We start from the raw sequence: 23,632 nt of genomic DNA, 5'->3' as shown, positions 1-23,632 counted from the left end.
CTGGGAAGAGAGGGTGTGACCAAAGAGGTGGCATAACCTGGGAAGAGTCCTAAGGGCCAGAGAGAGAAGCCTCGAGGGCCAGACAGAGAAACCTGGAGGGCAGCATTTGGCTCCTGGCCCTGAGGGTCCCCATCCCTGGTGCAGAAGGAACAGGAAGGCCCAGCTTCAAATCCCTCCTCAGCCATGAAGCTCAAGGAGTTACCTTATCTTAGGCTGGCGGTCACTGTCTCTCAGACTAACCTACCTTACTGGGTTGTTAGGAGGATAAAACACAAGAGCTGCCCTTTAACTCCTTCAAACAAAATGCTGCGCTCTCTCTGGCCCCTCTTCCTTATAACTTCTAGACAGACCACAAAATGTCTTCATTGCATTCTGCAAAGTTTATCCCTGGGGGAAGGGGCCGTAGCTCAGTGGCAGAGCATCCGCTTTGCAAGCAGAAGATCCCAAGTTCATTCCCCGCTGCCAGTCAGTGTAGACAATACTGACCTAGATGAACCAAAGGCCTGACTCAGGATAAAGCAGCTTCCTATATTCCTATCTAGAGATGCGAAGCCCTGAGGGGGAAAAATGAAAAGAAAAAAAACACAATTTTTTTCTCCCAGTTTTCGGGGGGGGGGGTTTCACATCTCTGTTCCCATCTCCACGCTGTGAAAAACTTCACCTGTCGATGCCTGTTCCATAAAGCGGTTCTTAAAAGGGCATGAGGCAGTTCCAGAACGAACCTTGCTTTAAGCAACCCACAAATTGGTGGTTGGTACAAGGATGGAGAGGGAAACAAGTGACTGTTTGGAAAAGGGGGCAGCCGAATATTGGAGAAAAAATGGTTTGTGCGGAACGCGTTCAGCCACAAAAAATTAAAGCAAGGAGTGTGCAGCTTTTGCAAAGAAAGCATGCAGCCATGAACAAATCCCTCCGTCCAAGCTGTTCTTCGAACTGTTCCAAGATGGTTCCCTTCTCCACCCATATGTTAATCTTTCATAAAATGTTAATCCCCCCACAAGCCAACCAAAGCCTTATTGGGTCATCGGACACCACCGCAGCTGTTTGGGAGCCAGCAAGCTTGTTGAACATCTTGGATCGTTTTCAGCAGTGTCCGATTTAGTTGTACCCTAGAGGATGCACATGGAAACAAACAGATGCATTTTGGGCTTCTGTCAAACAGGCATGCGTCACTATGGTGCAGTGAAGAGAAGAACTGGGTTTTCTTGGCAGAAAATGTGGTCTGCTTGGGGTAAAAGGAGGCTAGCTCACTGTTCACTGCAGCACAATAATGCCTCTTAAGAACGTAAGAGCAGCCCTGCTCGATCAGGCCAGCAGCCCATCTAGTCCAGCATCCTGTTCTCACAGTGGCCAACCAGTTGCCCATGGGAAGCCCACAAGCAGGAGCTGAGGGCAACAGCACTCTCTCCTCCTGCGGTGTCCAGCAACAGGTATTCAGAAGCATACAGCCTCCCATTATGGAGGCAGAGCATAGCCATCATGGCAAGCAGCCATTGGCAGCCTTATCCTCCATGAGTTTGTCTAATCCTCTTTTAAATCCACCCGAGTTGGTGGCCATCAGTGCCTCTTGTGACAGTGAATTCCAAAGTTTAACTATGTGCTGCGTGAAGAACTTTCTTTTGTCTTGAATCTTCCAACATTCAGCTTTACTGGATATCTAGAAGTTAAAATATGCATGAACGGGAACAGAAGATGCCTTATGCTGAATCAGACCATTGGTCCATCTTGCTCAGTGTTGCCTACACTGACTGGAAGCAGCTGTCCAGGGTTTCAGGCTGGGAGCCTCTCCCAGCCCTACCTGGAGATGCTGGGGATTGAACCTGGGACCTTCTGCATGCAAGGCGGATGCTCTGACAATGAGCTACGGCCCTTCCCCTTGACAATGGAGGCCCAGTCCCACAACTATATAAACCAGGGATGCAGAACCTGTGGTTCTCCAGACATTAGATTCCGACTCCAACTCCTGTCAGCGCCAGCCAGTAGGGCCAATGGTCAAGAATGATGGGCATTGCAGTCAAGCAGCATCTGGAATGCCACCGGTCTCCCCTCCTGGATATAATCATATGAAACTGCCTTGGTCCCTCTATCGTTGGGTTGTCTTCTCCTGACTTGCAATGGCTTTCCAGGGTCTTTTCCACTGCCTACTACTTGACCGTTTAAAATCGGAGATCCCAGGGATTGAATCTGGGGCCTTCAGTGTGCAAAGCATGTGCTCAGCTGTTCAGCCATGCCTCCTTCCCCATTCATTCCCATGGGCATCTCGCATCCTTTCTGCTCGGCTGCCAAACGGCCCTCCTGACAAGTCACATGGTCTCCACTGCCATGCTGGCCCGTTGCAATCAGAACAGGCTGCAACAGCACAGCCCACCCAGAGCCCTAGGAAAGGTCAAGAAAGGGAACTTGTTGTCAAGAAAGCATTCATCCTCACGCAGCACACTGTCAGCAACCCAGGGCTAGACTTGCCTCCTCCTCCAGCAGCAGGTGTGTCACTTTTAAGGAGTTATTGATTGATTGTATAGCTCTAAAGAACTCAGGAACGACTGCATGACACTTTCTTCATTTTGCCTTCCCAACACAGCCCTGTGGGATGGGCTTGCCCATGGCCTCTCTGGGTGCAGGAAGATTTGAACCCAGATCTCGCTGGACCAAATCCTGTGCCCTGTTACATAACACTGGGCTCTCATAGTTACATATCTAAAAAGCTCTGGAGCAGGTTCCCTAAAAGAGTGTCTTCCCCTCCACTGCCTGGCAAAGTCATAGAGATCAACAAATGGAACCAGATTAGTTTTTCCACAGCCTGATGTTTATCGGCTTGTGATAATGCAGAGGCAGTTTTTTTCCACTGGTGGCACCAGTGTTGTGGACTGTTCTCCCTGCTGAAGTGTGGAAGGCCCCATCACTATTGCCATTCCACCAGCTGTTGAGGACACACCTCTTCAGACAAGCACTCCTTGAATCTCCTGCTTGGATTGTTGTTTTTAACTGGTATGCTGTTTTAATGGCCTTGTTTATTATATATTTTTATTATTGACATTTCAATGTCATCATTTTACTATGCATCTTGATGAGTAGCTGTATTTTATAACTGGTTTTATTCTTGCTATTTTCCTGATGGTTTTTATTTGTTTGTGAACTGCCAATATCTCTTCTCGAAATGAAAGGCGGTATAATAACAACAACAACAACAACAACAATAATAATAGAAAAACCACCAGCACCAGCAGCTCAAAAAGAAAGAAAATGCTTCACATGAAGAAGGCCCCAGGTTCAGTTCCCTGCTCACTCTTGGAGTGAGCAGAGGGTGGAGAAAACCTCTGTTTGAAGGCACAGCAAGCTGCTTCCAGTCAGAGAAGACAATACAAGGCTAGATGGAGCAATGGCCTTCCTCTGTACAAGGCAGGTCCATATGTTCATGGATGGCCCTTTGATTAGCCAGCACCTTTATCTGATGCACCTGCTCTCTTCCTTTGACACACTGTAGCCTGGATTTTGGAAACTCATCAGTGAGGGTCTGGTCGACCAATGGTCCTGCCCGAAAACAGAATGTTGGCCTTAGATTATCTTTTGGTCCTTTCTTACTCCACAAGTCTATCCCAAATGGCAAAGATAGACATTATAAACAAATATGGGCTTTTACTACAACCACATGTTTCCCAGAGGCATCTGGTTTTCCACTGTGAGAACAGGATGCTGGACTAGATGAGCCATTGGCCTGATCCAGCAGGCTGAAATAGAAACCACTGAAACAGGAAGTAAACTGGTTGGGGAATTGGGTGGGGGTTGCATTTTTAGAGGAGAACTAGAAGATACAGGACCTTCCCTCCCATTGATTCTCCCCTACAAGTGAGAACTGGGGAGGATACCTTTGTCAAAGAAATGTCCGGTTTTGTCCCAAGGTTAAACTCATTTGCAAGAACACCTTTGTACCTGGCACAGCAACAGACAACTCAAGCAAGAAAGCCAAGCCACATACTACATGGAAAGGACATCCAATCCCCACTCCCAGGATTATACAACTGATGTCAGTTGATATCATGCTCCTTGCGCTGCAATTCAAATGCAATCGTCTGCAAGCCACGGTGGCTGGTGCCCTTGGAACTGGTAGGGTGGAAGGCAGAGACACCCACAGTAGGTGGCGCCAGAGCCAATGACAGGCAGAGTCCATTAATTCGAGTTCTGTCCCCATCCTCCTCCCTGTTAAGTTCTACAAGGGCAGCGCTGAGACTAAGAAGGAAAGTGACTGACAATTCTACCAGGCCAACTGGTTATAAGTAAGAGGGCAGGCAGGTGAGGCCAGGCCAGAACTTGGAAAAGTTAATTTTTTGAACGACAACTCCCATCAGCCCAATCCAGTGGCCATGCTGGCTGAGGCTGATGGGAGTTGAAGTTTTGAAAAAGTAACTTTTCCAAGCTCTGGGCCAGGCTATGGTTGGTGGGGCATTCGCTTTTAAGCAGATTTGAGACGCACAACGTCAACACTTCAGGAAGGGATTCCTGGCAGCCTAACTCACCTGTTTGTTTGAATGGACGTGGTTTTTGTTCCTGTTGCTGTCCAAGAGGCCCCCGCATTTGCCCAGGGCTGCAAGATCTTTCATAATCGAGTTGAGTGCCTCCTCTTCATCTGCACAAGAAAGAAAAGAGATGAGCCCTGTGAAACCCGAGGCTTTTCCCCTCTGGACCTCACCAAGGCCTATGTGTTACATTCCACAGCGCAATGCAGCCTCTCCTCAATATCAGCAATTGGATTAGAAGACCACGCACAGGCTAATTCAAGGGGGAGTGAGTGAAGGCACTGCATTTATAAGAGGAGCTATGACACTTATCTTAATTATTAGCAGAAAGGAAAGGAGGTCTCTTGCAGGGGGGAGAGGCTGCAACCACTCTACAACTGGAACCAAGTATGTACAGAGAGATAAGTGTGTTTAAATCAGATCACGTCACACTATTTACACGCAGCTGCAAATGTGTTTATATTTTAAATCAGAAACTCTTTCTTGCAATTAAAAGGGGAAAAGAAACAGTCATACATGCCAGTCTGGCAGAATGGGAAATCTGTACACGTAGGTTTCTCAGAAAATATGGGGGTTTCCTTGAGGGGGAAAAAAACAGGAAAATGGGTTTTCCCCCCACCCATATTTTACTTGAGTAAAAAAGCTCCTGCTAGTTTGGAACAGAAGGAATAGTACCCCGGTCAAGCCAGGAATTCCCTTCCCTCAGTTACCAAAATGGGGCAGTGACGTCCTGTAATGGTGAGAGATAAAGCGTGCCCATTATGCTGTTCACCCCCACCCACCAAAGAAAAGAGGGTCACCGCCAGTCTGAGGAGGAAGAAGCTGCAAACGTAAATGTTCCCTCTGTACATGGAAACCTGTTCACACACTTGGTAAACAGGTTCAGCGCCAGCAGTTGATGAGCTTGGGTCCTGGGCAAGGGTCCCACTGGCTTAGAAGGACCCCTGTCCATCCTGACTTGGTGTTCTCTTTGCAGGGTCCTGGAAGATGTTTTAGTCAGGGGTGGGCAGGTGTGCCACTTCTGAAGGACAGCCAAGTTTGCCTCCCATCCATGGTGGTCAGCTTCCATTTTAATTTACCCAAAATGCAATGCCCCAGCCAATAAATCAGCCATTGCGGATGGGAGCAGTGCTTGGCTCCTTCCAGCTGACGCTGGTGAGGAACAAGTCAGGATCCCTGGCTTAATGTTATGGCACAGCCACGGATCATGGCTTGTTTCACTTCCAACAAACCACAAATCAGAAAGCCAAACCTTGGCTACAAATGGTAGTTTGTCAGAAGTGAAACAAGCCATGGTCCTGAAGTCCGCCATAATGCTAAGCCAGAGGTCGTGGTTTGTTTCTCCATAGCATGAGCCAGGAGTGGGGCAGAGCAAAGAAGTAGCAATTTGTTTGTACATGGTAAGCCATTGTTTGGAGTTTTATCAAGATGTGCACAAAGTCATTGTCTGTCTCTCTCTCTTACTCACTTTCTCTCTCACACACACATACTCCCTCCCTCTTCGATATATATAATCTAGAAAAAAATGAGAATATACTGGGGTATAAAGAGTGACCTTTCACCACTGGCAACCTAATCCAGTATTGTCTCCTCTGACAGACAGTAGGTCAGCGGTCCACCTGATATTGGTGTAAACCAGATATCTTTAAAAGTTGTGCAGGGGGAAAGGATAATTTCACCTTGTGGTTTTTCCATTACAGTGTTGCAAGAAAACCTGCACTTGGCTGAGTTTTCTCTTCTCTTAAAAATACTGAATCATTCTCAGGCCCTGAGCCCAGCAACCCTATTAAGCGTTAGTATTAGTGGCCTGATTTGATTTAATATTTGTATGCTGCTTTTCCAACTACCAAGCTGAGCTCCAAGCGGTTCACAACAGTAAAGCATCAACACATAAGAACAACACTTCCAAATACATACATATATATATATATATATATATAAAGAGGTGTCTTTGTGATGTCACCAATACTAGCCAGCTTAAACTATGCAAAGCCAGTTTCTGCAACCAAGTTGCACTACTAGGTTTTTCACAGCACAGCTTTGGAGACAGGAAGATATGCTTCTGCTGAACACCATGAGGGAGCTTCAGCACTTGCCCTGATGGCTCTACCAATGTGTGTCAGTCTTGACTCAAGGTCGCTTTAAGTAATATCTGCCTTTGAGTGATCTGTCAGTGTATAGATCTGTGCTTTTCCCCCTCAGCAGTCCTGCAGGATGAGCTAACAAGAGATGAATGCGTTGACACATGAAGGGTCACTTCCCCCTCTGCTTGAACTCCAAAAACATTTGTATTTCAGGAAACCCCTTTCTCCAGAGTTCAGTAAACAAAAATAGATGGCAGGATGTGCCTTCAGACAGTCCCATGTGCATGCGTGTGTTTGAAATAACAAGAAACCTTGTTTGTTAACCATTAGTGGAGGAATGCTCAATTCCAAGTCCCTTTAAAAAAAAAATCAGATCAGAAAAGCTGACATCACTGCTTGCAAAGCTGCCACTTGCTCAGGCCTGCTTACTAAAACTCTTGCGCAGGAGTTGACACTTCCCATCTAGTGTTAATCCCAGATCTTGGGATTCCCACCTCCCAAAACAAAAGGCTTCCCTGTAAGGGTGGGGATGTGCTGTTTGAACAGCCAGCCTGGCCAGTCCAGTCAAGGCCTGAAAAAAGGTCTTGTGAATAGATATGGGGGAGAAATTTGATTCAGTTTGCATTTAAAGAAAAACCTACCGAATATGCACTTTCTGAAACCATCTGTGAACAAAAACAGAGTCATCCTTTGGAATCTGCACTTCTCTGAATTTTGCAGTGCAATTCTGCCGCGGAGTAATGTGTACAAAATGCATACTCTGAGCATATCGAGCATGAAAATGCATATACAAAAATGCATTGAAAGGGGACACCGGTTTGAAAAAGATGTATATATTTAGGCAAAATTGCAGGCATTTTAGCATGTGTTTTTAAGTTGTGGGTTTTTTTTAAGTGTTTTTAAATTTGTATATTTGTTTTTAATGTTTTTAATTGTTGTAAACCGCCCAGAGAGTTCCGGCTATGGGGCGGTATACAAATGTAATAAATAATAATAAAATAATAATAAGGTGTTTATTAGGTGAAATTTGCACTAAAATGCAGGCAAATATTCAAGAGTTTAAAAACGACAACATGGAAATTGCTGCAGCAATGTGAAGAACTGAATCTAAGCCTGGAAAAACGAGAAACTGAAAGAACTGAAAGTGACAACACTGTTTAGCCCAGTTTGTAATTGAGGGATTAGGATCAGGTCTGAACAGGACGCTTCCCAAGAATCATTTGTTAGCACAAGTAGTGTACATGCTGTGCTGTTCTCTGCCTCATCAACTCTTTCCAAGACTGAGTTCAGAAGGCCTTTTGTACCAAGTGGCTTACGAGGGACACAAATTCCTCTTCAACCGACGGAGGGAGCAGATGAGCAGGAGCCTCTGAAACATGTCAGTTGAGAAAAAAGGACAGCCAACTTAACGAGGACACGCAGAATTGTACAACAACAGGGAATGGCGAGCACTGGTTCAATATCAGAAGAAGGTGTCTCACTTTTAGCGGTGTCAAATTATGGAACAACTTTATTGTAAAATGATGGCTCCGGGTGGTGGTGGTTGGGGGGTGGCTTGGGCACTCAGAGGGCCCCCTCCCTGAATGTGTCCGCCTGCTGTCGCTGCAATATGTTCTCTTAGCCAATTCCTGTAACTGGCCAGTGGCAAGTGGAGGATGTTGAAAGCTCTGCAGGGCTTTGCAGGCACTGATGATCAGCTGATTGCTGGAGCTTGTAAAGCACTCTGTGCAAGGCTTTGCAGTGTCCATCAACCAGCTGAACATTCATGCTGGCAAATCACCTTTTGGCCAGCCATGTATTTACCTGTTCCACACATGAAGTCAAACATAACATCAGATGTAGCAGAAGTAGGTATGGCTTGACCAAAACGGCCTAGTGGACCAAATGGGGAGGCTTGTGGATCAGATTTGACAATGTTGCTTTATTTCACCTTTCTTGCCACTTCCTGTGTGCGCAGAGTAGTCATGTGAACAGGCAATGACAGCAGAGAGGAGGAGGAGAGCAAGGCCAGGGAGCTCTAAGGGATTGTAGGGTGTGCAGTCTTGGCAGGTGCCCAATGATGGCACCAGCCCCATTCGTAGAACAGTGGGAGGCACAAGGGCATTTGCTAAATTCAAGGCGGTGAAGGCACGGAAGCTGTGTCCTAAGCCAGATGCTGAAAATAACAGCACTAGTAGGGAATTCAGGCAAATAACACATCAGAAAGCAACATAACTCAAGCCAGCATGCAAGGGCTAAGACAGGCCTGTACAGTAGGGCCCCACTCATACGGCAGGTTAGGTTCCAGACCCCCGCCGAAAAGCGGATTAGCTATAGCGTGGGGTTCTGGAACCTAACCCACTGATCGCGCCAGAGGAGGAGAAGATCAGTTGTAGTGCAGGGGTGTGGAATCTAACCTGCTGATCACGCCAGAGGAGGAGAAGGTCAGCTGCTGCCACTACAGCTGATCTTCCCCTCCTCCGGCAAGATCAGCTGGAGCACGGGGGTCTGATCACGCCGGAAGAGGAGACGATCAGCTGGAGCGCACTACAGCTGATCTTCCCCTCCTCCAGCGAGAACACCTGGAGCATGGAGAGCTCCAGCCCCCACTCCAGCTGATTGCCCTGCTGGCACCATATTAGCGGAACACCGAAAAGCGGGGCGCCAAGAAGCAGGGCCCTACTGTATGCCTTCGGCACAGAGAATATCAGTGTTTGGCTACTTTAAAAAAACACTCAATTCCCAGTCCTAGTTCTCATGGTTGAAGAGTTAAGACTGAAAATGTGTGGGGAATGGCTGGCAAAATCTCAGAAGCCTGCTTGCCAATGGCAAGTGCCCTTTCCCCTCTCTGGCGACAGACCCTGTTCCCACGTGCCTGGCAAAAGCGTCTTCCTATGGAGAAGAGTTCAGCGATGTGAGCCCCCTCCTCATTTGCAGCATGAAGTGGAACAGCCCAGATGCAGACTGAGCAACTCGCTAGCTCTTATACACTCCCTAGCAGTTTTTGGCATGTGAGGGCATGGATCCCAGGGTCATGTTCCCATATATTCATTTACAGATGGAGGGAGGCCCTTACGGGGCTGAACTGAACGGAGGGATTGGTGCTTAATCCTTCCTGTGCTCACCAATTCTCCCTCCCTCTCCTCAGCTTCCATTTTTAGAGCTGGTAGGGGGAAGGTAATTAATAACATCCCATGGGTACCTTTGCAGGGGAGAATCTGTGGGCAGAGAAAGTTTTAGGGCATCCACTCCTGCCTACCACTCCCTTATGAACACACCCTGCATTAGCATTTTGAGGGGAAAACCCTTCAACATGCATTGTTCTACTGTAATATACTCTTGTTTGGGACTCTTGAGTACAAAATAACAAGACCACTCCCGGTCTCGTGCAGCCTTCTTCACTCCCCCTGCCACCCCTGGTTAGGTGGCATCTTCCCCTTGCCGACTTTCACATCACTTCAACTTCCCTTTTCAAGCAATTCTTAAGAACACATTTGGCTCTCTCGCACATTTCTTACTTTTGAAATGCTATTTTTGCCCCTCGGCCTTGCAAGAGGAAATGTAAGGATCTGCAAAACTTGAGTTTAAGAAAATACACAATCCCGTTACTGCAAACATGAACGGCCTGTTTTTCATTCAAGTAAAACACACACGGGCCCTAAAGCCTTTTCCCACCTCACCACTACATTGCTAGGGAAATATCTCTCTGTCTAATATTTTTGTAAGAGTTGAAGCCATCACACTACAGTTCGCTTGGCCACAGATAGGTGGCACATCAAGCTATACCCATGTTGGGGTCAGGGCCAGCGGGGTAGGAAGGGGTAGGAAGGCAGATGGCCCAGCAAACAGCAGGAAAGCGAGCATGCAGTGGCCAAGGTCAGGGGAGAGGACAACAGAAGAGAGACCAAGCGGGTGGCAGTGGGCGGCAGCCTGGTCAACCCATGTAGGCACTTCATGGGACGCCTCAGCGGCATCTCTACCATCAGGCCTCCCTTTCCTCCAGGTGTTGCTGGGAAACCTTGGCAACCAAGGGGAAGGAGGCCGTGTGACTTGGGAGAAGGAGGCCTTGGCGACCACGGAGAGGGGGAGGGATTGGCATGTGAAGCGTGGAGGGGCAGAGCTCCTAGTTTAATATAAAAGAGAAGAACATTAAATTGGCCAGCATGATCGTTGCTATGGACCTACTTCAAAGTCTTCTTCACAGACTGATTCAGGATTGTTTACTTACAACGCAACCCAAGTATATCTACTGACATACAAGCATTACTGAGTTTAATGGGACTTACTCCCTAGCGAGTGTGGACAGGATTGTGTCTTTAATCAGTTTTCCCAATATCCTTTATATCCTGTTTCAACCTCATTGCACAGCAAGAGAGTTAAATCAGGCCAAAGCGAGCTGAAAACAAGGAACAGAGCCCCTGGTTAAGGCATTCCTAGGGTTGCCATATTAAGAACATAAGAACATAAGAAGAGCCTGCTGGATCAGGCCAGTGGCCCATCTAGTCCAGCATCCTGTTCTCACAGTGGCCAACCAGGTGCCTGGGGGAAGCCCGCAAGCAGAACCCGAGTGCAAGAACACTCTCCCCTCCTGAGGCTTCCGGCAACTGGTTTTCAGAAGCATGCTGCCTCTGACTAGGGTGGCAGAGCACAGCCATCACGGCTAGTAGCCATTGATAGCCCTGTCCTCCATGAATTTGTCTAATCTTCTTTTAAAGCCGTCCAAGCTGGTGGCCATTACTGCATCTTGTGGGAGCAAATTCCATAGTTTAACTATGCGCTGAGTAAAGAAGTACTTCCTTTTGTCTGTCCTGAATCTTCCAACATTCAGCTTCTTTGAATGCCCACGAGTTCTAGTATTATGAGAGAGGGAGAAGAACTTTTCTCTATCCACTTTCTCAATGCCATGCATAATTTTATACACTTCTATCATGTCTCCTCTGACCCGCCTTTTCTCTAAACTAAAAAGCCCCAAATGCTACAACCTTTCCTCGTAAGGGAGTCGCTCCATCCCCTTGATCATTCTGGTTGCCCTCTTCTGAACCTTTTCCAACTCTATAATATCCTTTTTGAGATGAGGCGACCAGAACTGTACACAGTATTCCAAATGCGGCCGCACCATAGATTTATACAATGGCATTATGATATCGGCTGTTTTATTTTCAATACCTTTCCTAATTATCGCTAGCATGGAATTTGCCTTTTTCACAGCTGCCGCACACTGGGTTGACATTTTCATCGTGCTGTCCACTACAACCCCGAGGTCTCTCTCCTGGTCAGTCACCGCCAGTTCAGACCCCATGAGCGTATATGTGAAATTCAGATTTTTTGCTCCAATATGCATAATTTTACACTTGTTTATATTGAATTGCATTTGCCATTTTTCTGCCCATTCACTCAGTTTGGAGAGGTCTTTTTGGAGCTCTTCGCAATCCCTTTTTGTTTTAACAACCCTGAACAATTTAGTGTCATCAGCAAACTTGGCCACTTCACTGCTCACTCCTAATTCTAGGTCATTAATGAACAAGTTGAAAAGTACAGGTCCCAATACCGATCCTTGAGGGACTCCACTTTCTACAGCCCTCCATTGGGAGAACTGTCCGTTTATTCCTACTCTCTGCTTTCTGCTTCTTAACCAATTTCTTATCCACAAGAGGACCTCTCCTCTTATTCCATGACTGCTAAGCTTCCTCAGAAGCCTTTGGTGAGGTACCTTGTCAAACGCTTTTTGAAAGTCTAAGTACACTATGTCCACTGGATCACCTCTATCTATATGCTTGTTGACACTCTCAAAGAATTCTAATAGGTTACTGAGACAGGACTTTCCCTTGCAGAAGCCATGCTGGCTCTGCTTCAGCAAGGCTTGTTCTTCTATGTGCTTAGTTAATCTAGCTTTAATAATACTTTCTACCAGTTTTCCAGGGACAGAGGTTAAGCTAACTGGCCTGTAATTTCCAGGATCCCCTCTGGATCCCTTTTTGAAGATTGGCGTTACATTTGCCACTTTCCAGTCCTCAGGCACGGAGGAGGACCCAAGGGACAAGTTACATATTTTAGTTAGCAGATCAGCAATTTCACCTTTGAGTTCTTTGAGAACTCTCGGGTGGATGCCATCCGGGCCCGGTGATTTGTCAGTTTTTATATTGTCCATTAAGCTTAGAACTTCCTCTCTCGTTACCACTATTTGTCTCAGTTCCTCAGAATCCCTTCCTGCAAATGTTAGTTCAGGTTCAGGGATCTGCCCTATATCTTCCACTGTGAAGACAGATGCAAAGAATTCATTTAGCTTCTCTGCAATCTCCTTATCGTTCTTTAGTACACCTTTGACTCCCTTATCATTATTATTGCCCAGTTAGCTGGGTTTTACCCAGATTCTTCGCATGCCACCCAGCGCCCGTTTAGCCCCTTAGGTGGCCTGGATTCTCAGCTTTAATTTAAAAAAATAATTAAGTTTCTAGGTGGTCCGGTTCTCGACATATACATAAAAACATCAGCTGCCTGTTAAATCTTTCTTTAAACAGTACTGTATAGCACTTCGTAGCTGTAACCCCGCCCGTTCAGGATTGAAGCCAATCAGTGAAGCCAGGGTTGCATTTGGTTGACCTGAGGCAGTGTCTAGAAAACCTCATTGCAATGCCAGAAAATGGTGGTTTCTCCCCGTTTATCTGAAAATCTCATGAATTGGGCAAGTATATACATTTCAGGTTTTTTTCCTCTTGTGTGCAGGAGTCAGATCCTGGGCAGTGTTTTGAAAACCTTCCCAATGCTTGCTTTTGTAAAAGCAATGCTAATCCCATATGCCCAGAGTAAATCCCATTGAATTCAATAGGACTTACTTTTGAGTAGACATGGTTATGAATGTGCTGAAAATCAATGGGACTTTGGAGTGAATGTAAAAAAGAATTGTGTTTGTGTTCTAACTCTTTCTGTCCCCTTCTCCAGTCCTATTTTAAAGCAAGTAGGCAGGGCTTACTTAGGTATTACAGTTTTTATTCTGTAGGAAACTAATACCGATTTTTTTAAAACTAATACTGATTTTTCTGCAATGACCAACTGGTTTGACAAACTGTTATATGGGCTGTATGTATTTATACATCTGCAGTGTGTGTGTGTGCACGTGTATGGAGTCTTATGATTCGGAATTTTGGGTTGTGTGGATGAAGTTGCTTATCACTTGAGGTTGCATTTCTGTCCCGGTTTGAGTAAGCCCCACTGAATACACTGGGACTTGCTTCTGAATAAATAAACCTAGGATTGCACTATAAATATCTTTACAGTTTGTGTAAATAATAAATATATTTGCTAGTCATGCTTATATAAATATTTCTTCATTTATCATATTTTTGGTTTTTGGTTAGGAATCCAGACTGGTTGTGAGATGCTTAGTTTTCTGCCTTACTCATAGGAATCTTGTTGTGGTTGGTATGGTATTGCATTTAAGAAATCGTGGTACGAAATGGCCTGAATCAGTAAAGGCAGATTCCTTGGTTCCTAAAAGTGGGAAGAGACTCAAGGGCCACAGTGACTCCAACATTTATTTATGTATTTTTATTTACAACATTTATATACCGCTTTATTGTAAAAAATCTCAAAGTGGTTTACAGAACGAATTAAAACAATAAAATTATTGGCAAAAGCGTTAAGGACAGATACTTAAAAACACAATAGCTTTCACATGCCTGGAGAGGCTTGCCTCAAGAAAACTGATTTTAGCAGGTGCTGAAAAGAGGCGTCTGCCTAATGTCAATAGGCAAGGAGTTCCAAAAGCGTAGGTGCTACCACTTTACAGGACTGATTTCTTACAAGAGCAGAACAAGTACTATGTGGCACCCATAACATAGAAAGCACAGCCTGAACTTGGCCTGGTAGCAAATCAGCAACCAATGCAGATTTCAGAGCAGAGGTATTATGTGCTGATAGGATCTCACTCATGTCAGCAATCGTGCTGCAGCATTCTGCGTTAACTGAAGTCCCCAGGTCAGGTTGTGCTGCATGGGGATTTCTGTGACCTTGGCTGACTGGCTGCTAGGATTTTTGTAGTTTGGGTTTTTGGTACTTGTGACAGGAACAGATTACACAACACATGACAATGGCGTTAAAAGACATGCACTGGCTTCCCATCTGCTGCTGGACCAGGTTCAAGGTTCTTGTACTAGCGTACAAAGCCCTGAATAACTTAGGCCCACAGTATCTTAAGGACTGCCTTACCCTGTATGTCTCAAGTCGATCCATGAGATAAACTGAGGAAGCACTATTAGTGGTCCCACATGGGCCGGAAGCATGACTCATGTTATGTCAATGAGGAGTCATGCTTTTGGTGTCATGGGCCCAACTCTATGGAACTGACTCCCACTAGAAGTCAGACAGGCATCATCATCGTTGAGTTTCAGACGTCTGGTTACAACCATTTTATTTCAGGAGGACTTTGCATCATGAATGCTTCTCTACTGTTTTACAGTTTCTGATTTCTTAAGTTTAATTTTTTTAGATTTCAAATTTCTGAGTTTTTAACATTTCTGAGGTTTAATTTATCTTTTAAATTGTCTTCTGTATTATAAGCCATTTTGAGAGCTAGACAGTGAAAAGCGGGATATAAAATGTTAAAATAAATAAAATAAATAATGCTGAACTCAGATGGGGCGTGCCGACAGCTTTGTAGCCAAACAGGCCTATCCACAAACAAGAGGAAGGCACCTGCATGCTTGGGGGCAGGAGAGCCCTGAGGTATGCACCTGCTGTAAAATAATAACAACAAAACAACCTCAAAAGGGTACAAAGACTCTCTCTCAAAATAAACACGAGTTACACATCCAATGTGCAGATATGCCCCTTTGCAGGGAAAAGGGGGTGGTGGACTGAATGTACACACAGCCCAGTTTGGCAGAGCCACAACTAAGGATGGCTTAATCTCTCAAACCTGGTTTCCTTCAGTCTCTCATTTTTCCCAACCTCAAATTCCGGTCTCCACATTTCAACAGCCATTTGCATGGTTTTCTTTTAAAAAAAAAAAATCTAATGAAAATTTGTCAGCCTTGTAGTGCAAATTTCTCATAAAATAAATTTTTGTATGCAGGTTTGACTAACTGACTAATTGCAAACCATTTCTCCTAATATAATGCATTTTTGTATGTTATTTTTAGTAGCATATGAATTTTATGCACTCTTTCCTCTAATATATTCACTTGGGTATACGTTGTTTGGCTGCAGTTCTGCATTGCAAAAATGGAGAAGTGTGAATTTCGAAGGATAATTATGTCTCAGATTGCATATTGGTTTGAGAAGAGCAAATTAGATAGTTTCTCATTAAAATGCAGACAAAATCAAATTTCTCCTACATCCCTAGCCTCAGCCATTTAATAGCTCAGCCGCTTAAAAACCTCCCAGGGCTGGGGAGGTGAATATCTAGAGAGAACCTCTATTGTCATGGGAAGTGTTGAATGTAGGACCCCTTTCAAAAACAAACCTTCCAATCTCCTCTGAGCAGCAGATGGACAAGTCTGCCAGCATCAGCAAGGAGGCGAATAGCTAACAGGCACAGCTAGCCTCTACAGCACTCACCCTGAGTAGCTGGGGTTGAAAGGAACATCTACTCTTTTTTCCCTTATATTAACTAAACTGAGTGGGTTTCCGTTTGAAATAATCAACAGAGCAAACCCATAGCTTGCTGTCTTATCGCTTGGGCATGCTGCTTTCCTGCTGAGCTTGAGAGTCCAAACCACAAGCTCTCAAACCTCTGCCACTAATCTGCCACTGATTCATCCAATTGGCAGAATACCAGCTACTGCCCCTAACCTGGTTGTGACAAGCTCCAGCAGACCTAAATCCTGTGTAGAATGGCCCATGTTCCATTTCTCTCTGTCTGCGTGTTTAATCGTAATAGAGGAATTTCTGTTCGACATCACAGTTTGGAAGCAGGATGAGAAAACAGCCACAAGAAAACAGGGTCACATCAGACCACCCAAACAGCTTAGCTGTCAAATGCAGAGGAATAAGGGAAGGACGAAGGAATAACTTAGCAACATTTGGATGGTCTAGACTGCCGTGTTATTGTTGGCTTTGCAAGTAGGCTATTAGTTAGAAGAAATTTGCAATAGCTTCCAAGGATCGGCTTCCCTCAACAATGGAGGGGAGAAAAGCAATGCCCCGTTTCAAAAGATTTAGGGGGCAGATAGTAGGGGCCAAGAGAGAAAAGAGTTTGCAGGCATACTGTAGAATATTATTTTGGAATACGCGCATGCACAGGCACACACACACACACACACACACACACACACACACACACACAGAGTATCCAAAAAGACCACCTGGGAGTAGTGGTTCCATTTATACTTTGAAAATTCTATACAGCAGGACCACCTTGTGGAGATTGGTGGACCTTCCCAAAGGACTGCTCATGTCTGCACAAATGCTGCCCCCACTTTCTATTGCAACAGCAAAAGGTCGGCTGATTGTCAGGCTTCAGTTGGGAGGGATTATTCAGGTCTCATTTTCCCTCCCTCCACTGATGTGCGAGTGGTGGTGGCTCAACATGACAGGGGCTGTGTACCCAACAAACATTTGAAGCACATTAAAACCACATTCCCCACCCCTGGAGAATCCTGAGAACTGTAGTTTGCCCCTCACAGAGCTACAATTCCTAGCACCAAGTTCCCAGGATTCGTTGGGGGGAAAGGGAAACATGCTTTAAATGTATGGTATGTATGCAGCCCAAGAGAGACTGGAATGGGCCAGCATGAAGGGTACATTTTACATGGCTGCATTTAGGGAGTTGAGGTGTCCAGCAGAGTATTATTTTGGAATTCGGGGGGGATACTTTTTGGGGGGGTGCGCATATACACATGGAGGGTGATTCGCTGAAGAGTAGGTTCAAAGGCCTACTCTTGGATATATTCAATATGGAAAAACTGCCACAGCACGGCATTTCAAGAGCATTTGTTGCCTCTTTATTTTTTCATGTCTCCACACAAACGAGGTATAAGTGCTTCTGCAGAATAATCATATGAGTTCTGAAATGGGAAGAGGGGCAGACAACTGCCCCCTCCTCCCTAAATGGTACCCCTCATGTCTTACGAAAAAAAAGGTTTCAGAAAGTGACCTTAAAAAGAACTCAGGGGCATTGCTGTGCAAGCAAAAATATGCCCTCCCTCTGCCTCTGGGTGGCCTGGCCTACACAGGATGGCCTGACAGGGGTGCCGTGGTAGACAGATGTAGCGAGTCTCTGTGAGCAGAGCACCCCACCCAACCTCAGTAGCCCCTACAATGGGGGAAACTTTTTTCAGCCTGAGGGCCTCATTCCCTTCCAGCCAACCTTCTAGGGACCACATAGCCAGGGCCAGCACCAGACATTAATGCATGCTTGGGTGCCAGCCTGCCCCGGGCCCACGGCACCTGCCTGCACCTACCTCTCCTGCTGTGGTAAATGCTAAACGCACATGCTTGCCATCAACCAAGATGGCAGCTGAGGCCTCCTTGGCTGATGGCAGGCATGCGTGCAGTGCGGCCAGCATTCACCTCAGCAGAAGAGGTAGGTGGGGCGTGCAGGTGTGCGTTGCGGGCCTGCACAGTTGTAAGGGAGTGCCTGGGAGCTCCCTCTCTGTGATCTGCATCAGGGTCGGAAGATGCTGCTACTGTGGATCACAGAATGGGAATGCTACCCTCCCACCCTAAGGAGGAGCCCTTCAGAGGCCCCAAGGGCCCTCAGCCAGGGCCCGTCCTGGCCGCCCTCTGGCGCCAGCCCTGCACATACCAGTGGACGGCAGCACTAGAGACAAAAGTGGGTGGCGCAATTAATGTAAAAAATTCCCCTTTGTACATTAGGCTAATTTCTACACACACTCTCACACACCCTTCTCTCCTCCATCTGGGGGGCGTGGCCTAAAGAGAACCCTGAGGGTCATATAGGGAGACTTGCAGGGGCCTTGGGTTTTCCAGCCGTGCCCAACAACATACGGGGCTGTCTTCTGCTGACCCTGACCATCACAATGGCAGACATGTCATTAGTTATAATAATTGTATGTTTTATTTATTTATTTATCACATTTATGTTCCGCCCTTCCTTCTAGAATATATAAAGGTGGGGGGAAAGCAGGAGGAGGCCCTTAAAAGGAAAAATATCTTTACCAGGCCCACACACTGTGAGGGTGCGGAAAAAAGCCTCCCCAACACCACTATCTCTCTAGCAAGAAAATCCTTGGAGAGCTATTTTTCCAGGACTTACAAGCACATGCTTGCTGATTCCACTGAAGAGATATTTGAGCTCTAAAAGGGATTTCCCTCCTGCTTCCCCAGACTAGGTTCTCCTATCGCTTATTGCTACAATAAAACCACAATCAGAGGGGTTTGCAATCCGTCGCTACGGCAACGGCCGCATGGGTCCAAAATAGAGAAAGCCCAAAGGGAGGCAGGAGTGGGCTGTGTGGTGCTGCTCACTCCAGGCTGAGATGGTTTCTCACACGCAGAGAGGGAAACAGCAAAAAAAAGCTGCTTTGCCAACAGTCCGGGCCTTTGGTATATCGTGCAAAATGAAGCTGACCTACCTCCTTCCTAGCCAAAACGCACAAGGTTTATCCCCACCCCACCACTAGGCCTCTTCATTCACAAAAGGATCCATCTAGGTGGATTCAGACATCCATCCCACCAACAAACTCCCATGTGAGGCGGGAAGTGGGCCTCTGCTTGGTGAGCGAGTGCACCCACAACTGCGCCAGTGCTGCTGAGTATAATTATAGCCAGTCACTCCCTGGCTCTTGCAGTCTTTCCCATTCCAAAAGGGATGGGAAAGGCTGCAGTTATCGGCTCAACTGCATGAATCCAAAATGGTGGCCGTGCTGGTTTCTGAAGCTTAGATGGTCTGTGGCTCTTTGCTGGGAATCACAAGTGGGGAGAGCTGCTGTTGGACTCAGGTTCTGCTTGGGGACTTCCCAAAATGGGCATCTGGCTGGCCACTGTGAGAACAGGATGCTGCCATAGGCCTAATCCACCAGAGCTCTTCTTATGCCCATTTGTGTTCGAGGTCACATCCACATCATGTATTTAAAGCACTCTTATACAACTCCCCCCCCCCAAATAATGAGAACTGTAGCTGAAGGGCGCTGAGAATTGTTAGAAGACACTCAGAGCTACAATTCCCAGCAGCCTTCACAAACGATTGTTCCCAAGATTCTTTGGGGGAAGCTATGGCTGTTAAAAGTGGCAGAAGAGAGCCTGAAATGTATGGTGTGGATGTGACCTGAGATTGTTTTGTCTGTGGTTGGAAAGTCCTGTCAAATTTGAAGTTGGAGGTAGGTGCGTGGACCTGAGCACAACCGATCTTTCGTCCGTGCAAGATGTCTTCTTCTGAGTGAACATCACAGATCATGTACCATTTACTGTATTTGGCACTACGTTTCCATAGTTTGTGTGTATTCATCATTTTCTAATATCCCATAATATGATGTGTCTCTCGTAAGGCTAGCAAAAAAATTTTAGTTCGCTAACCTACTGACTTTTAAACAAGTTATTAAAAACGAATGTGCATATTGCCAAAACCTCAAGGCAAATGCCTTTCTGAGGATTCTAGAGGAAATCTGAAGCCAGTGTTTCGAGTATAATAAAAAGATACCACTCCACTCTAAAGGGCATAGCTATTGTTAACATTTTTCATATTCTTTTTCATTTCCTGTCATAGTAATACAAAAGTAACAATGTAAAAAAAAGTCAACATATGCTCTTAGCTCTCAATGCAACCAATAAAGTTTGATTTTGCTAATTAACCAGCTAAGAACCAAGTTGATTAATCTATCAACTAAATTAATTAAAGCTCGCAGCCATTTCTCTGTGTTTTTATTAACAGTCATTATCATTTCAGGCCTTTTGATGAAACTGCCTAACAGACCCTAATTTTTATTCAGGTCCAAAAAGAGGTCACAGTATAAAATCTGTGAGGACAGACATACCTTGGGAGGACAGGTCTCTCAACGGCTATTAACCATTAATATTTATTTATTTGAGCTATTTATATAACACTTAATCACCAGAATTTCTGAACTGTGTTCATAAAAATTTCAAAAAGCATACAATGGATAAAAGAATTAATCCCCCAAACATACAATGCCTAAAATCAATTAAAATTAATCATAAACAGATAACGTTCTTAAAATGATGGCCTATATAGAGCCTCCATGTTTAGGGACAGTATACCCCGATTACCAGCAGCTGAGGACTAACAATTGGAGAGGACTATTGTCTTCAAGGCCTACTTGAGAGCTTTCCAGAGGCAGCTGATTGGTCAATACGGCAAGCAGAGTGCTAGATTAGATGGGTATTATGCCTTCATCCATCGAGGCTCTGGATACAGAATTAAACTGATCTCTCAATCGTAGCATAGTTTGTAATTCAGTGTTTTGGGTTGAAGCCTGTGGAAGTCCCTCCTGACTCAGATTAGGCAGTCACTGTTCTTTGCTGAACTTCAGGTATATGACTGATCTTATTTTGGCAGGCATTTTAAGGTAGTATCGGTTTTATGGTGACTTTATCGTTTTAGTCTCTGTACACCGCTTAGAAGTGCTAATGATCAAGCAGTATATAGATGCTTTAAAGAAAAGAAATGATAAAAATTAAATAACCTTAGTCGAGCCAAGCCGTGGGAAATCCAGCTAGACATGTTTTTCTTTTCTCTTCTTGTTTGATTAGTTTGTTATTTTGAATATTGCGACAGAGTCTGTTAACCTGTATAATTAGCAGTGCTACTACTATTTATATTTTAAAGAGCCACCCACACAGCAATCTAAAATAAACACTAGAATTCTTCATAAACCATCTGTATGTTATCACTCTGTATCAACTGGCATAGCTTGGAATAATTTATTTATTTATTTATATCCCGCCCTTTCTCCCAGTAGAAGCCCAGGCATGCATACAAGACTTTCAGAGTAAAATTAATTCAACTTAATATTTTGGATTTAGCTCTTTTTAAACTTGGTCTTATGTACAAGGAACAAATCCAGAGAGTTCCTGCCTTTTTTATTGTTTAGACTGAGGAATGTTGGCAATTGGCTCTTGCAATGAAGGGGAAAGCAAAGCTACCCATACTGAGCTTCTACACAACTATCAGAGAAAGGTATTTTCATGAACCTGACACACACCTAACCCAGCAAAGGTGACAACAATATAGACTCTGAAAAGCCCTATCTATAGAAGCTAATGTCTGAAACAGAACGTTACCCTAGCATAATTCTAAAGCCAATGGGCTGGTTTACACACAGGAATGGATAACCTATTTATTTATTTATTTGTTTGTTTGTTTGTTTGTTTGTTTATTTATTTATTTATTTATTATATTTATATCCCACCCTTCCTCCCATAGGAGCCCAGGGAGGTAAACAAAAACACTAAAAACGCTCAAAAATATCATAAAAACAGACTTTAAAATATATTAAAACAAAACAACTTTAAAAAACATATTAAAACAAGAAATCTTTAAAAACATTTTTAAAAAGCTTTAAAAACATCTTAAACATCAATTCCAGCACAGACGGAGACTAGGATAAGGTCTTTACTTAAAAGGCTTGTTGAAAGAGGAAGGCCCCCAAAAGATAACAGAGATGGCGCCTGTCTAATATTTAAGAGGAGGGAATTCTAAAGGGTAGGTGCCACTACACGAAAGGACCACTTCCTATGTTGTGCAGAACGGACCTCCTGATAAGATGGTGTCTGCAGGAGGCCCTCACGGGCAGAGCGCAGTGATCGACTGGGTATATGAGGGGTAAGACGGTCTTAAGCTAGCCGGGCTGGAACTGCCGGCTGGGCCAAGGAAGTGATCAATGCCTCCTTGAGAGAGGGAGTTGTCCCTCGCTGTCTCAAGGAGGCTGTAGTGAGACCTCTTTTGAAGAGGTCGTCCTTGGATCCAGATAATTTGAACAACTATCGACCGGTAGCGAATGTCCCATTTCTGGGCAAGGTCTTGGAACGGGTGGTTGCCAGCCAGCTCCAGGCGCTCTTGGATGAAACCGATTATCTAGATCCATTTCAATCCGGTTTTAGGCCCGGTTTTGGCACAGAAACAGCCTTGGTCGCCCTGTACGATGACCTTTGTTGGGAGAGGGACAGGGGGAGTGTAACTCTGTTGATTCTCCTTGATCTCTCAGCTGCTTTTGATACCATCGACCATGGTATCCTTCTGGAGAGACTCGCGGAGTTGGGAGTCGGGAGTACTGCTTGGCAGTGGCTCCGCTCCTACTTGGCGGATCGTCTCCAGAAGGTAGTGCTTGGGGAGCATTGCTCGATACCCTGGACTCTCCATTGTGGAGTCCCTCAGGGATCGGTTCTGTCCCCCATGCTTTTCAACATCTACATGAAGCCTCTGGGTGCGGTCATCCGGAGTATTGGAGTGCGTTGCCATCAGTATGCTGATGACACGCAGCTCTATTACTCCTTTTCATCTTCTTCAGGTGAGGCTGTTGATGTGCTGAACCGTTGCCTGGCCGCGATAATGGACTGGATGGGAGCTAATAAACTGAAACTCAATCCAGACAAGACTGAGACGCTGTTGGTGAGTGCCTTTTCCGCACAGATGGAGGATGTTCATCCGGTTCTGGATGGGGTTACACTCCCCCTGAAGGAACAGGTTCGTAGTTTGGGGGTTCTTTTTGATCCTTCCTTGTCACTTGAGGCTCAGGTAGCCTCGGTGGCTCGGAATGCGTTCTACCATCTTCGATTGGTAGCCCAACTACGCCCCTATCTGTGCGGTGACGACCTCGCCTCAGTTGTTCATGCTCTAGTGACCTCTAGACTGGATTACTGTAATGCACTCTATGTGGGGCTGCCCTTGAAGACGGTTCGGAAGCTGCAGCTAGTGCAAAACGCAGCAGCCAGACTGTTGACGAGGACCAATCGGTCCTCACATATTACACCTGTTCTGGCCCGCTTGCACTGGTTGCCGATTTGTTTCCGGGCCAGATTCAAGGTGCTGGTATTGACCTATAAAGCCTTACACGGTGTGGGCCCGCAATACCTGATGGAACGCCTCTCCTGCTATGAACCTACCCGTGTACTTCGTTCAGTATCTACCTCCTCCGAGTACCG

General features: G+C 45.5%; 1 protein-coding gene across 2 annotated transcripts in view; it reads right to left on the bottom strand.

The window, feature by feature from the left end:
- LOC133365109 (mitogen-activated protein kinase kinase kinase 3-like) overlaps nt 1-23,632 on the bottom strand; it is a 127,569-nt gene that overhangs the window by 54,136 nt on the left and 49,801 nt on the right. For both annotated transcript variants that reach the window (XM_061586507.1, XM_061586508.1), the window contains exon 3: nt 4,512-4,621. In XM_061586507.1, coding sequence (XP_061442491.1) covers nt 4,512-4,621 — 110 coding nt within the window. The remainder of the gene's footprint in view (nt 1-4,511; nt 4,622-23,632) is intronic.

Source organism: Rhineura floridana, chromosome 10 (genome assembly GCF_030035675.1).
Source record: "Rhineura floridana isolate rRhiFlo1 chromosome 10, rRhiFlo1.hap2, whole genome shotgun sequence".
Lineage (NCBI taxonomy): Eukaryota > Metazoa > Chordata > Lepidosauria > Squamata > Rhineuridae > Rhineura > Rhineura floridana.
Note: the sequence above shows the minus strand (reverse complement) of the source record. Positions and strands in the feature narration are given on the sequence as shown.